The 16,050-nt window shown below is 40.5% G+C and overlaps 2 protein-coding genes across 7 annotated transcripts in view; one reads left to right on the forward strand and one right to left on the reverse strand.

Moving 5' to 3' along the window:
* The window catches only part of LOC119005331 (glucocorticoid-induced transcript 1 protein), a 20,477-nt gene extending 17,911 nt beyond the window's left edge, over window positions 1-2,566 (forward strand). For all 3 annotated transcript variants that reach the window (XM_037072863.1, XM_037072861.1, XM_037072862.1), the window contains exon 9: window positions 158-2,566. In XM_037072863.1, coding sequence (XP_036928758.1) covers window positions 158-509 — 352 coding nt within the window. In that variant the 3' untranslated portion in view covers window positions 510-2,566. The remainder of the gene's footprint in view (window positions 1-157) is intronic.
* ica1 (islet cell autoantigen 1) lies at window positions 2,565-15,537 on the reverse strand. 4 transcript variants are annotated; one of them, XM_037072866.1, is made up of 13 exons: window positions 15,386-15,536; window positions 13,392-13,459; window positions 13,118-13,289; window positions 12,464-12,536; window positions 11,189-11,312; window positions 10,456-10,654; window positions 9,218-9,343; window positions 8,907-9,005; window positions 8,373-8,473; window positions 8,146-8,192; window positions 7,297-7,530; window positions 4,885-4,974; window positions 2,565-4,639 (listed from the first exon to the last, which is right to left on the reverse strand). In XM_037072866.1, exons 2-13 carry the CDS (start codon window positions 13,406-13,408, stop codon window positions 4,518-4,520), a joined length of 1,404 nt encoding a protein of 467 aa, XP_036928761.1. In that variant the 5' UTR covers window positions 13,409-13,459; window positions 15,386-15,536; the 3' UTR covers window positions 2,565-4,517. The 4 variants fall into 4 exon arrangements, with proteins under 4 accessions (XP_036928761.1, XP_036928759.1, XP_036928760.1 ...); XM_037072864.1 differs by having other exon boundaries at window positions 7,297-7,560; XM_037072865.1 differs by having other exon boundaries at window positions 7,297-7,560; window positions 13,392-13,456; window positions 15,386-15,531.
* Window positions 15,538-16,050: the final 513 nt, after the last annotated feature.

Genomic DNA, 16,050 nt, shown 5'->3' on the forward strand with positions numbered 1-16,050 from the left:
CCTGTTGGATGATAGTTGAACAAAGCTAACAAGCTTATTTGCATTGTGGGTGGCAGGGATGAGCCCAAAGCTGCTGTGTAGGATAAACAACTTGCATTTAATCAGAACGATCATTGAAAATACAAAATAACAACCAAAAATGCTCTTTTGTCTTCAGGTCCGGCAAATCAAAAGGCTTCCCTCTTTTCTCGTGCCCTGACAAAAACAAGGTGAACTTCATTCCTAGGGGCTCTGCCTTCTGCCCGGTCAAACTCCTCTGCTCCTCCCTCTTCTCCCCCGTGTCTCCCTCGTCCTGCTCCTCCGCCAGCCCCGGTCTCCATGGCAACGACAGCCCAGGGCCTCAGGTGACCCCAACTCTGCCCACTGCACCACTAGCTACCTTTCCAGCCTCCGCTGACTGGAGCACCGACACAAGCACAGGCATAAACACAGACAACAGCACAGACAGCCCGAGCCCCGATGCAGATGTGGGGAAAGATGGCTCAGCACAAGTTCTCCTCACCAGCTAGTCCTCAGGTATTCATGACCAAACCTCCTACAGCTAACACTTCAGCTAGTCAGGTTGGCTGGTTTTAAAACAGAGAAAACAAACAAAAGCAAAAAAAAAAAAAAAATAAAAAAAAAAAAAAATCCTTGCACTCCGTTAATCCTAACGTTAGCCAGCAGGGAGTGCCCAAGGTCTGGAAATGACAAACACATTGGAGGATAATGGTACCAGCATCCTGCTGCACAGGCGCATCTGCTCGGTCCCAGTGTTTGTCCCGCTGTCATGGAACTCTGATGTTTTATCAGGAAAACTTGATAGTTTGATCATTGTCGTCCAGACTTAAGTGTGTGCTGACCTTGGGCACAGCTTCCCTTCACCCATCACTAACCTAGCCTTCTCCTCTGTACTGTGACAACTCCCATAACAAAAATAGCTTTGCTTTGTTTTTTCGCAAAAAAATAGAAATTACAGCTCAAATTATTGTGTTACGTAGTGCCTGCAGTTTTATTAAGATAAATTAAAAAGGAAAAATCATAAAACTTTCACAAGAAACAACTCTGAGGTATCAGAAACTCATTCTACTCATGTTATCTAACCGGCTTATTAGCTGTTACGTGTTCAGCAAGCTAACATCTAAAGTAAATATACACAAGCTTTTTGACAGGATGGGAAATGCTTGATTCATATTTTAAACATATTAGGATGTGTTGCAGTTAAAACACATTGCCCCACATTAACCACAATGTTTGCACTTGTTAAGACCTGGATCAGAGTGACAGGCTGAGGCCTGTTTTATTTGTTTATTATTTTAAAGTATTTGTATCACAGTGTCTGTGTGAAACCAGCAGTTGCTGGAGTGCAGGCTCCACCTGACAGGCTTACAAATTCTAGTCTGATCACCATTCAAACACAAAATGCAAATCAACTCTTTTTCAGTGACCAAATAACCAATAACAAAGCACACAATTCCCCTATTGCCTTGTTTTATTGCCCCACACTACCCAGAACAGTAACTCAGGTCATATGGAATGTACTTGCTTGGACTATGTTGCCTTTCCCCAGTGTTTATGACTTTATTCTACAGAAAGACATTCCAGTCTTTTGCAGAAATGTTTATTTTTTCCCCGGAGAGGGAGGTTATTATGGACTGAATCAACTGATTGATGTCACAGCTCGTGACAGATGACTTTTGGATTAACCTGTTCAGGTTAGGGTTTCAGGTGCTATGACACATTCCAGAAATCACTGTTGCATTTGTCAACCGTGAGTACTAGTGTAAACGCAACTAGCTACATAAGCTACGTAATCCCGAATTGAGAAGTTGACAAATGTGTTGTTTGTTTTACCCCTTTTTTCAATATGTACCAAAGCAAATGACAAAACAGTGTGAGGCCTGTCATGTATTTGGGACAAGAGGCACCATTTTTGTGCCAGAAGCAGAATGTTCATGTGCACTTTTGTTTTGTTAATAAACAGTTCAGCGACATGTAAACACTGGTTCATAGTGTTTCAAACACAGGCGATAATCCTTAAATCAAGCCGAAGCACTTATTTGGAAGTGAGATGATAATCACTATTTTTTTTTTCTTATTTTTAGACCAATTTGTAACTTAAAACAATCAGAACTTGAGTGTGCAATTGATTTTTGTTTGAAGTAAAGATACACTAACATTTTTTGTGTAACACAGTTTGGCTCAATGTAGAGATCCAACCGGATGTGCCCTTAATGTCACCTGCACAAGTTGTGTCACCAGAACATATAGAAAAAGAAAACATGACTGATTTAGAGAATTAGTAAATGTTTCATTCCAAAACTTTGGTCTTTCAAACCACTTGCACACAGAATTCAAATACGAACAATATGCAACACATTCCACACGGATTAAGTTGATGTACTCTCTTCTGCTTGCAGCTCCAAGAGTTTCATTCATACTAATTCTGATTTTATTCACAAGCTCATTGCAGTGCAGTTAAGGAATGGTTGCCATGTTTGGCGATGATGATTCAGTTCTCCTGTGTATTACGCATTTTTATGTAGATCTTGTGTGTGTTTTTCAATAAAGAAAACAAGAAAATCTCTTTTTTGGATTGGTATGTAATTTTTTTTTCAAAGGCAGACACATCAACTAATAATATACATAAGCATGGCATGTATACATTTACAAATAGGAGACAAGGTAAGGCAGTCAATGTATTTGGTTATGATTTAAATATTAACAAATGTCACATGGCATGAAAATCAAAAATGACGCATCGTACGGCAAAAATAAATTCACAATCAACTTTATATACTATATAAGGAATTTAATAATAATTTTGATGAGGTTCTATATTGTTTATTGTGATTCAATTAAGGCATTTACTCTGATATAAATATTTAATTTATGCAGCATTGTTGTCAAAATCAGTATGACACTGTCTTCATGATTATCAAACATTGCAGTTAGTTTGGCTTTGAAAACAAAACATCGAAAACGGCATATATCGCCCGTTAGAAGCCAACAACTGCACTGAATAAACACAAGTGTGAATAATGAAAGTACTGATGAAAAATCTCACATTAATATAAATATATTTTTCATTCAATCACACGTTTGACTGGATGACAGAAAACAAGGCATGCAACATGCAGTGATAAATGAGTGACAATGTTACAAAGAGTGGACACAAATAATGTAGCGAACAAATAAAAGCATAAATCTTAAAACAGAAACCTTTTGCTGTTTGAAAATAGAAACATCTCAGGATGTTTCCAGTTCCCTCTTTTTTCAAATGTGGTGTTAAATAGTTGCTGTTAATTCTGATCATTTAACCTGCTTTTGCTGAGTGTTGATCAGATTGACGGCAGAAAAGTAAACTTTTTATTTTTTTATTAAAACTAAAATTAACTGTTTCACGCTGCTTTGCATTCTTCAGTAATAAGGATCAGAAATAAAGCATGAATGCTACTAGAGAGTACAGATTTCCAAGGCAGCTAATGTCAAAGGCTTCTTGTTCCAAACTCATACTGAGGCATCCCTGCTAAACATTAAATGTTCAACCCAGTGAAGTGTTCATGTTTAATTTCTTTCACAAAGGAAAGGACGAGAGCTGGTAGTTGTTAGTGTGACACTGACAGCAGCATAACACTGCCACCATGAGACAAAAATCTGATTTGTTTCTTATAACGACAAGCAAATTTCTCTTGATTATTTTCAGATTTGCAGATACTTTAATTTTTTTTTAAACTTGTCATCTTGTAAGGACATGGATTTATCGTAAGAAACATGGTCATCATAGAACAGTATGTTATTTTAACAAGGGACATTTATTTATATTGTTCTGAAAAGAAAAAGACTCAGTTAGGGCTGCCAGAATATTGATTATTTTCCGTACTGAGTAATGGCTATTTTCTCAATTCATTGCTTGGTTCTTGAAAAAATTCACATATTGAATTTCCTGACAGTCTAAAAGTCACAAAGATGTTCAGTTTGCTACAACATCCGATGACGAAAAGCACATGCGAAAACAATTATTGGGTATTTGTACAGTTGGCAAAATGACCAGTGGTGCAGAGTAACTAATTACATTTTCTCTCTCGCAGTACTGAAGTACAGTTTTGAGATATACTTAGTTTACTTGAGTATTTCCATTTTCTGCTACTTCATATATTATATTGCTAATATTGTCCTATTTACTACACTAACTTTATTGAAAACTTTAGCTGTTTACTTTGCAGATTCTGATTAATAATAAAAAACATATAATCAGCAGATGAATTATAATGTGATATTATTGATAAAAGATGAAGCTTTATTGATCCCTGCAGGACATTCAAGTGATGTGCAGTAGTACTTCTTCCAATTATCAAAAAATGAATTTACTGTAGATTAACTGACTAATTGTCTCAGCTATAAATCAAATTTAAGTCTAAAGAGAAAACAGTTGTGTGTTGCTCATCAGATTTGTCTCGGGTCACAGTGGCAGCTTTATTCTGCTGTACTCACTAACGAAGGCGCCCATTTCAGATCACCGTGAAGCTGAGGAAGAACTATGCGTTGTGAAGTTCGTGTTCTGCGTCAGTTTTGCCGACCGCATCGGGATTGGAGAGCGGGTCCAAGTCAGCAAACAGGTTGAACCACGCCGAGAGGTCATTGGACGTCCCTGCCGTCTCTGTGAAATGAGTTAACAAAGGATAAATGTCACGCAGACTCACCGCTGAACAATTTAAGACATGGTGAAAATATAATCGTCTCCACTCGATCCGACGTTATGAATGGAAACAACCCACAAGTTCTTTGAAAAAAAATACTCATAAACACAGGTTTCAGTCTGACATGTCTCTTTTGAATGAGTGAGTCTTTTCTTTTCTTCTTTAAAGTCTCCTCATATGTTTTGCTCATTTGGCCCGCTCCTACCTTTTACTGCTGGCTTAGGAAGGTTCTGATTGGCTCCAGATGAGTGCTCCGTTGCCTGGGCGACGGGCTGTGGAACAATCCCGGCCCAATCTGAAATGCCGATGCAGAATTAGATTAATCAACAGGGGGATGTTTAATGTGCCAAAGCGTGATTCAACAAATAAATCATCACGCCCTCTCGCACACTGCTGATGTGGACGGATATTGTGTAATAGACGCACTAACGACAACAATCACAAAGTCAATCACGGCAAAATCTGACGACATTACAGGCCAAAAGTTGCAATCACAGCATGGAGATCTTGTTTCAGGCAAGTTTATTTTAGCCTTTGTCCTTTGTGTATCAGGACAACACACTCTGTAGCAGGACTAAATACCACCAGGGAGGACGCTGCAGTGTGGTGTTGATGTTTTATTTTGTGACTAACAGTTTAAATTACAAACACAAACAAATACAAAGAGTCCCGCGGGCCTAAATAACCAAACAACCTTTTCAATCCTTAAGAGCTCCAGCTCCCTCCACAAGTCCTGAAGTGGGAGCAGGAAATTTTGAATGAATCAATGTTTTTGTTGCGATAAATGTCTCATGATGAAAAGGATATACATCTTCAAGAAATGTTGTTAGTTGTTTTGAGTTTAAAAGCTTTGAGTGTGGCTTAGGGAAGCAGGACTAATAGACAAATGCAGAACCTGCAAGTTTTGGGTCAGATGTATTTATAAAACAGCAAAATAACCAAGTCCTGCACTGATGCCCTGACCTTTTTAATTTGTTGTTTCAGTGAAAGATCAGAAAATTGTAATGCAGTAATGGTCATTCCCACGAAATAGCCGTCATATCTGTCAGAAATAACTTTACCATGTGGGGCAGTCCTTGTGTGGCTGCATCTAAACATCCTCAACTCGTGAGAATATGGGGATTTTTTTTCCTTGAAGATGTGTTGTAGTTTTGTTTTTTTATGATTTTGCTGTAAAGCGAAAGCCTCGACAAGAATCAGTCACGAGTTTAGGCTCTGAACCAGGGTGTTTCCAGACCTGTTTCAGGCTCCAGTCAAGGTTAAAAGGAGGCTGTTAACCTCATGAACAAGCTCCTTCTTGCCTCTCGACACCCAGATTCTTCTTAAAAGTCTGCAGCGTTTTTTCTTTGTGTTTTTGTAACAGCAGAACGAATCTGAAGGTCAATCAGTTTGTGCAAGAAAAGTTTCAAGCACCCAGAGGTACAGTTGTAAAGTGTTAAATTAGTTTTGAGCCTGCGCCTGATGTTTTGTCTGCTGAGTTTTCTTGCGTGTTGTCAAAAGTTATTTTTCACTCACAAGCTGGTCCCAGCCTGTGCGCTCTCCTGCCGACTGATTGCTGCTTGAATCGGCTTTAAGTGCCTTGAGTTATTTAAAATCGTTCAGTACTTTAACCAAGTTCTGTGCAGTTCTGATTGAATTCTGTTGACAGTTCCTGAGACTGCATGTTGTGATTGTCGCAGCTTCAAGCTGTAAAAACTGTTGACATGTGGGAAAAGTCAAACAGTTCCAATGTGTTCTGACAGCTTTTTTTTTTTTAAAAGGAAAATATTGATCAGTCCCCAAGTGTGTTTCGTTCACCAGCTGGACTCTCAGCCTCCCTTTCGGCGTTCCTCGCCATCTCGCCAGCCTCAGATCACATCGACCATATGTTTCTCCTCAGTCTGTTCTGATACACTTGAGTTGAAAAACTCCAGACTTGCTTCTTTTTCTAACACGTTCCTTATCGATGATCATAGTGGAACTGAAGGAATATTTCTAAATCATGCTGTGGCTCTGAACCGTGCAGGAGTTATATTTCACTGCCCTGATGAACTCTGAAATGCCAGCTTCATAATTCCACCCAGGACATACATACATACAGTAGGTTTCCACTTCTTTATAGCTTTATTAGTGGGGCTACTCAAAAGCCCTCTGAGCTGGAAATGGAGAAACCAAATCAACAAAACCAGATGAGATGCTAGCAGCCAGTGCCCAGGCCCAGATGAAATGGAAAGTCGTTGGCAATCACCAACGGGGAAGCAAATCTAACTGCCCTGGTATAATGGACTCCTATTAGTTTGACAGATGTGGGTTTGATAAATCACTCTGAAGCGGCTTTTCTCCCTTTGCGGAAATAGTTTGCCACAATGAAAAGCAGAAATTTGTGCTATTATTATTGCAACAATTCATGGAAAAGCACTGTTCCTTTTTATTTAGTTTGAGGTATATTTATTTCACCTAGATGCTTAATTACATTAGGATGACGTTTGCTAATATAGTTGTTTTCGGATGGTTTTATTTAGGAGTGAAGATCTCAAGTGGTCTCATCTTGACAGAAGGAAAAATAAATTATTTTGATAACTAAAAGAGGCTTTTTGACCTCTTCTCTAAGAATGAACACAGACTCTAACATGCTGACCTGAGAGTGAAGACTGCACATTACTCAAGCTCTGGTCCAGCAGCTGAGATGGTAGAAAGAAGGAGTTTTCCTTTTGTTCGGCCTCCGCTGGACCACCTGGTGCTGCACTCGTCCCCTCCTCGGTGTCTCCAAACACTTCCGTCCACTCTCGAGAGAAGTCGCCCTCCTCCACCGACATGCTGCCCAGGATCTCGTTCAGTAAGGCCATGCTGTCCCTCTCCTCTCCCTCCGACTCTGGATGAGTAGAGAGAAGATCCCCATTTCCTAAAACGACCGTGCAGAGCGATCAGATTACTTCAGCGATAATGCAAATCTATCTAATAAATTACTGTAACTAATAACTTCTGTGACATTTGATTATTTGCATTGTCACAAATTTTAGCCACATTTCCCGAAAAAGTAAGTGTGACAGAGCTTAATCGATTGATCGATTAACTGATGAGCAGATTTGCTGATAAATAACCAGCAACTATTTTGATCATTTGAGTCAGTTTTTGAGCAAAAACGATAAAAACTTCACTGGTTTCAGCCTCTCAGATGTGTTTACTTGCTTGTTTTCTTTGTCTTTCTTGATAGATAATGCTTAATAATATTAATAAGCATATTACTAGGAATTCCAATGACGCTTAAAACTAGGAAGTTAATAGAAAGTGTTTTTTTAGCACCAACTATCTTTGTAATTAGGACAATTAGTCAAAACTAGCAATTTGAAGACGACCCTTTTTGAAATTAGGAAATTATTATTACATATTTTCAACATTTTTGGATGTTTTATCTAAAAACACGAAAATAATCATCATAATTTGGTAGGAATAATCGTGTAAAAAGAATAATAGTATAGTCTTTTACCTTCTCTGGTCTTATCACTGGTGTTTTCATGCTGGTGTGAGATGAGTCTGTAAATATGACAAACAGCGGATCGGTTATTAACATTTTCGGCATACATAAGGTGACAGGTGTGTAGGAAAACAGCGTCTGTGTTCAGTCCGGATTTATAAATATGTTGTCAGTTTGAGCTGCTGGCATGCAGTGTTTTGTCTGCCTGCATGAGAAAAGATCAAGCTGAAATAACTCACTGGTCGTCCGTGGTCTCGGCTTTCCTTCCACCTTCTTTCTCCGTTTTGATTCTCTTCTTCCCCTTCTTCTTAGCCAGCTTGTCCATGGGGTCCTGTAAGGTCTGCAGAACAACCAAGTCTCAGTACTTTTTTTTTTTTTAGTTTCTCCTGACTCGACAACTCAAAATAATTTATGATATTTCTGATACCAATTAAACAGTGAAATAAGTTGAACCAGACAAATTTTTGCTGCTCAACTCTGCCAGTTAAGAGAGCCAAAACAGCTAATTTGCATTCCAGTAAACCAAATGGAAATGTGTAGGTGAAAACATTTTGCCTGTTGTTCTGGTTGAGCAGGCAGTCCGTCATTGTGGCCAAGGACACACGAGCGGTGGTCATACCCTGCCCGGACTGTGTTCTGAGTGATCGCATCTCAAATGTGTCCTCGATGCTTCTCGGAGGCGCCCGTGATTGATTCACACCGGATGGATGATAACAGCCTCTTTAAGTGGGGTCAGAGTTTAGATCTCCATGCAGGTCAAGATGATCTCTCACCTTTAGTGTGGAGAACTCATAATGCTGACAGCCCTTGAAGCTCTCATGGATGGCTGCCATCGTGTGGGACGTCTTCTCCCAGAAGTGCAAAAGTGTCGTCTGAAACAGCAGAACGGGCCAACGCAACACAAATCAGCTGGTTGTTTCAAAAATAATTCACCATCATCGGTTAATATCTTCCTCATGTCTCCTCACATGTCTTAAATCTGCTTGTTTACTTTGTTATGTAGGCATCATGTGTTATAGCTATTGAAAACTCCCTTTAGAAGATCAGTGGTGTGCAATGCAAACAGCTGGGATGTGTGTTGCACCTGATATGTGGTTAAAACATGTGAGAGGAGGTTGCAGCGGCTGGCTCCCAGCAGGTCCACCTTCTGGCAGACATCATTCTTCAGTTTGTCGAAGCTTGTTTTGGTTGTGCGCACCTGGGCTTGAACCTGAGATTATAGTAGATAAGAAAAATGGTCCTTAAGTGAAGGAAAGCAGCCAGTATGATGTGTAGCACAGGTATTCAACATTAAAAATAAACACTGGAGTTCAAGTTTCTGCAAGTATAAGAAGATTGTAGCATGCAGGGTTGTGTTAGAGTTAAAGTTTGAATTAAAAGACGTCTATTTGATGGTGTGTTCTGCCCTCTAGTGGAATTTTTTTGGTAGTTTTTTCCTGATAAATGCTGTTTGTGTGATCTGCTGTAAGTTGGGGCTGAAATGATGATGATATCCCCTTTGTCAGCCACCTGAATACGCAGGACTTACACTCTTGTCTTTCTTTCAGTAGTTTTTGTGTGAAGCTGCTGACAAACCCACCAGCAAACAAACAACCAAACGGCCACAGATGAAAAATGTCTCCTCAGATATTTTTGAGTATCTTGTAACTGGTCATGAAACAAGATATATGAGAACGTCGTTGTGGACATTTCTCCTGAACATTTAATCGAATTTAATGCTCGGTGGAGCAGCGGTTGTACGTTATTCCTCTCCCACACACTGTGTTGGCAGGTTCCCGAGGTTATTTCTATCTCCATGTTGCTCTGGCCTGCAGCTGTTTCTTAATATTGACAGTGGGCCTCTGAAAAGGTCCTCCCCAAATGTTCTTCACTCATATCGACACGTGCTCCCTCGCTCTTTTTTCCATGAACACATGCACAATACCTTCTCCTTAATCAACATGGTCCTCTTCCTCACAGGTGGTGGTGGCTGCTTCACTGACCCTCGCTGCCTATTGGCTTGTTATTTTGCCTCCTGGCTATGATTTGCCTCTTCATCCTGGCAGGGAGTCGCCCTTGGAACTGCTTCTCTATCTCCTACTTTCTTTCCTGGCATCCTTATTGATGTTCAGGTCATCACATGGAGAGGAAATTCATTCCAGCATATTTTGATGTTGCGTAAAAAAACATGACTCATATTTTAGGAGAGGGCGTTTTCGTTTTGGAACAGGCTACATTTCACTAAACCAACAATAAATAAAATTTGTGTTTCGGTACATTTTCGTTAAAATAAAAATCTGGCTATCGTTGCTTTTCTGTTAAAAAATCATCTGTGTGACAGACCTTGCGGAATTTCTCCATCTGTTTATGTGTGTCTGGATCCAGCTCCTGAGAAACATCCTTCATCCACAGCAGCGCTCCTCTGTATTCAGTCCTCGACTGCTCCATTCGATTCACCGTCAGCCACGTGTCCGAGATCGCTCGATAGCGAAACGTTTCGACCTCCTGGTACAATCGGCACAGAGGGTTCCTCAGAGCCAGTCTGTTGGATAGAGTGTTAAACTAAGTATTAAGGTGCAGCTTGTGACAAATTTGGCATAAATTATCTTTAGCACATTTATCTTTGGATATTACTGGATTGTCACAGTGCCTGAACTTGCATCAGCTTTTAAAATGCACAAAACAGTCTGCTGAACAATTTATAGTCATAAAGGAAAAGGACGCTTGGCTCTTCTTGCCCCAACAGTTCAAATGATTTGTGTAAAAACAGATAGTAGAGTCAACCAACGGCCCGAGAGAGAAACAACAAACTTTGGTCTTAAGTTTTAATCAAAAGATAAGTGTTGGATACTTAGAAACAAAGTCTGACAGTAAGCGGAGGCTGCTGATTTTCTTGTCGATGGTCACGTGTGTTTACCAAACTGTTGTTCACAATTACTTTAATTCTGTAAGAAACTAACACGTTTTGTTGTTGACTGATTTTGACACAGATTCAGGAATCAGATAACTAATATTGGTGAAAATATCCCTGGACTGTCGATAAACAGCTCCAGGATTACACCTCAGACATACTAACCTCTGCTGGGAGGAGAAGCACAGTGCTTTCCCTGTGGCCTGCATGATCTTTCCAGCCCTGGTTTTATCCTGCGAGCCCTGCGAGCGCAGGAAACGACCCAGCTCGTTCTCCTCTTGCGAAAGATCTGCACAGGACAGATGGTGAACGAGTTTCGGATCCAATCGTACAGGCTTAGAAAACTTGAATGAACTTGAACTGGAATGAATGGCCATTTCTTTTAGGTCTTTCAGAAGGTATTTTATATTCAACATGACTTTAATTTTAACATTAATAATCACATTCTGCATCACAAATAGCCCTGTACCTGAATGGATTCTGTTTAGAGTGATTAAAAAGATCTCAGAGGTCAGACTGAGACCTGTGTTGTGGGTTGGTGCCGTCCACAGCTTCAAACTGTGTACTTTGTCTTTCTAACTTCAGCTTTTGTGGAGACGGCACGAGCTAATCAGCCAACTGAAGTGCGACCAGTTTGGTTGTGCCAGTTAATAACTTAAAGCAAGCTTAAGCACACATTTATTGTCTCTGACGTCAAGGCAACTTTCTTCTTCAAAACTGAGCATATTACATCCGTGCTCTAGGGGCAGCCTCAGCTCTGCTCACGGCAGGGATTAGATTTCAGTTCTAGGAAATAGAGTTTGCAATACCTGAAAAACAGAAAGGAGAAACACCCAGAATGTAATTGTTGCCTTCGTCTAATGCAGAGGTTGTGTTTAGAGGAGCTGGGAAGTGTCTTGACTGTGGTGTGAGAGAGTCTGTGGGTGCAGTGCTGCTGCTGCACTTATAATTTTAGTGGAGGGAGGCCGTTGGGAAGATTTGCCCTCCTGATTGGAAACTACAACAACAACAACACTGAAGCATGTGGCAGTGCAGCTGGAACCAGAACTGATGATCCATTTTGAAGTCAAATCAGCTGATCTGGTAAAGATGGCAACGTGCCGACTGAGCATCACCTGGGGATGAGTTGGATCAGGTGTTGAGGGAAACAAGGATCATTAATGTGTAATTAGTTATTTTGTGTGGCGTCTTGGTTCACTCTGAAGGACAAGGTGATGAACTAGGACATAGAGTGTGAACGGCTGTCTGAAGTGGTTCGGCGCTCCTCTTTGACGCCACCTTGTGGGCGTTATCGGGGTTTGATCAACAGGGAGGAGACTCAGAACATACTTGAGGATGTAGCTGTGAAGAAAGAGGTATGTGCTGCCCTGTTTGGCCCTCTTAAAAGAAGCATGATATGACCCACAGTTGGTCCTTATTATGCTGTTCATTTGAACTTACAGCAGATCCTCCTCTGGTACTGCTCGATGACCTTTAGCAGCTCCATGCATGTTCTCTGGATGGAGTGGAAGACCTGCACGTCAGACGACAGTCAGCAAAAACACAGAATCAAACAGTTGATCATTGTGGACATCATTACAAAAGCTGTTCCGTAGCACACTGCCTGAATATGCTGTGAGTTGTTTTCAAGAAGACAAACCACAGATGTCCATTCTTCTCTATGACATGGAATTAAATCCTTCACGAGGTAAAAACAGAAGCGTTAAAATGTCTCATCAAAGCTCCGATCTGCTATGTAGATATCCCGCTTTGAATGATTCACCACCGTTCTTATCGAGGACCCGGCCGTAATTAAGGTTTGGTGTTCAGGCCTTTATGAGGTATCGATTTGAGCCATTAAACTCACTTCACTCCTGAAATGGAGGCATCGATGATGGAGGTTAGAGCTGCAGCCTAATGTAAAGAGTTGAGCCTGAAGCAAATACCGGCACCGTGTGAATCAAAAAGCCATCTAAGTCACTGCAGAGTCCACCTGAGGGAAGTATCTGCTGCGTTTCTTAATGTTTCTGTGATGTGATGGAGGCTTATGTCGTCCAGAAAGACTCTCTGCTGCAAACCCACGAGCCCGAGCAGTTTTTTTACATTCCTCCTCACCTCCAGCTTGGCGTCCAGATCTGCGTCTGACGCCACCACATGCTCGTCCTCCTTCTTCCCGGTGACCTTGATGAGCGTCTGTTTGGTTTTCCAGTACTTCTGCTGGAACTTGTTCACCACAGACGAGTCTTGGCTTTGGATGAAGCGGTCCAGATAGTCTCGGGAGTAGCCGCTGCAATGACACAGGGGTTGCACCAGTGTTGTGACTGCTGCCCTCTTCCATAATGATCTGGGAAGAACTTATTGATCGGTGTAAACACAGAAGCATACTCACAAATTTCCTCCCTCCATATTTCACGATGGCGTGTGGAGAAAGCGGAGCAGCTTAGATGAGGCGACCTACTGGGTAACAGATGTAGAGAGGAACATAAAGCGATGCAGCAGAGTTTGGGAACACTTGAAACACTTCTCTGAGACATCCTCTCAAATTTGCAGCAAACAAACATTTGCAGAAACGTTACATTTTCATAAATAACAGCTCCACGTCTCATCGTCTCAAACGTCTGGTAAGAAATATTGATATAAATAAATATATAACATTTATTTAATGCACTGGTGTCAGATTGGGACTCAGTTTTGGCCAACAGACAAAGTTCAGGTATCAGAATTGGTTCCAAGGTGGAAAATTTATATCATAATATCACTTTTCAGTTCTAACATTGCAAATATCTGTTAACTCTAAATTCCTCAGTATCATTTAAACTGGATCACATTTAGTGATTAATTAATACTGACTTCTTTGGTAAAAGCTGAAGGTTGTGTTGAGTATTTCTGAAGTTGACTTGATAGTTGTTTTTTTCTCTTCATTTTATGTTTTTGAAAGACAGAAACTTGTTGGTGCGTTACCAATTAAGGAGACACGGTTGAAATTGATATCGGCTTATTAGTAGCAGTGTCTTCTAATGTCAAAATGTCACTATATGACAAATATACAATATACAACACATGCAAAATGAACAAACCAAATTATCAGTCATTCAAATATCTGCTGCAAGAGTTTTAACAGAAACAAAGAAACAAGAATGTATCTTACAGAAACTTGTATCCCTGCACCGGACACTTCTTTCTCACGTTTAATTCAAATTGTATAGTTTTTGAGTGTTTTTCTTCTTTATGTTCTACACCAGTAAAGTTTATTAGATCTACAGTAGTTCATTTGTGAGGTTGCCGCTGTGCTCTGACCAGCTGGTGAGCTATCGTTGACTCAATATAAATACATATACATCCCGCCGTCATCCGTGTGTGCTCAAAACATTTAGTTTTACTGCGAGTCAAACGATTGTGTAACTTGTTAAAACATACATTCCTGTATGCAGCCCTCTCGTCTTTATATTAGACAAAATCCCACAAATATGTGAAATAAAACTAACTTATTTTGTGAGTGTTTCTGCGATTTGCCTGGAGTCATTCATCTGAACAACTCTGTAAAACAACAGCAGCTACTTTATGATCACTGCACCACTGAAACTCCTCCTGTGCTGGAAGAAGTACTCAGATTAGTAATACTTAAGTGTTTACCTGTCATAAGACATGTCCTGCATTCAGCTGGTACGCAGAAAAATATTCTTATCCTACAAATATATTATGCAGAATGGCCCAATGTAGAATCATATTGCTGCATTGTAATTAATAATGCATTAATGTGTGAACTTCACTTTATTGCAGCAGCTGGTAAAGAGGAAGCTCGTTAATGGCATGAAAAAAAAATAATATATCATGTTTATTGTTGGTTTACATTTGTGTTTCTGTAAATAAACTACATGTATGGAATAAATAAGAGCTGAAATGCTCCTTTAAAGAACAACAAGCACCTGATTATCGTCACATTTCACTGAGGGGACTCAAACTCAGGCTGACATGAAGGTGTGTTCTGTTTGTATTTCTACAGTCCCTCCCTGCTGCAGAAACATGAACCATGTCAGCTCATTATGTCGACCAACACCATCACCTGCCGAGGACCACATTAATAATCAATGAGCACATTTCCTATATGATGCAGCAGTCACGACTCGGGGGATGATGGCGGGATGTCAGGCGATAAACGCGCTTTAGAAGGATTATTTTACAACACAATGCACATTTAAACAGAACCAACCAGCACCATAAATACCACTCACTACTACAGAACCAGAGGGGGGGAGCAGCACATCGCCTGACTCACTGCCCTGAAGCAGCGTCTCCCTCCGATCATCACACAGACATCAACATCTTTACAAGATCAGATATAAAAAATAAATAAATCAGATTCTCGGTTTGTCGCACACTCACCTCTCCGCGTCGATCACCTGCGGACGAGGCTCGTTAGATCCCCGTCATCGTGTCCGGGCAGCGGCTCCGGCTGCGGGCCTGCAGCTCTGATCACTGAACACACAGCTGCTCGCTCACCGCCGCGCGTCACGCTCCGGCACGAGACGCTGCTGACGTCATGCGCACCACGTTCAAATGTCCTGACTCCTGCAGACAGATGATGACGTGATGACGACAAACAAACAGGACACATAGTCAAACAAACAAACAAACAGGCGACTAGAAAACAACTGGAAATGTAAATAAATATTTTTCTTATTACAAGAAATTATAGAGGTTCAGATTCAAGCAGCTTTATTGATCCAAACCAAGACCAATTTTGTTTGATCAGCTTGACTTGCACACAAACTAAAACATACAGTAACATGTAGACACAGTAGTAGATTAGTAATAATTAAAGAGGTCAATATACGCTTATTGTCAGGTTTACATGCTCTAATTTTTCAAAAACACATTATTTTTCTCATATGGTGCTCCTTTTCACACTTCGTGTCTCGAATGCTCCGTTTTAGCTGCAGAGTCTCTGGTGAGAGTTGCACATGGGCACTGCTTGCTCACATATTTGCAGTTTACAGTGTTTTATAATTCTGTTATACTGAGTGTCGGTGTAAACAAACCTCAGACAG

This window comes from Acanthopagrus latus, chromosome 17, assembly GCF_904848185.1.
Source record: "Acanthopagrus latus isolate v.2019 chromosome 17, fAcaLat1.1, whole genome shotgun sequence".
NCBI classification, from domain to species: domain Eukaryota; kingdom Metazoa; phylum Chordata; class Actinopteri; order Spariformes; family Sparidae; genus Acanthopagrus; species Acanthopagrus latus.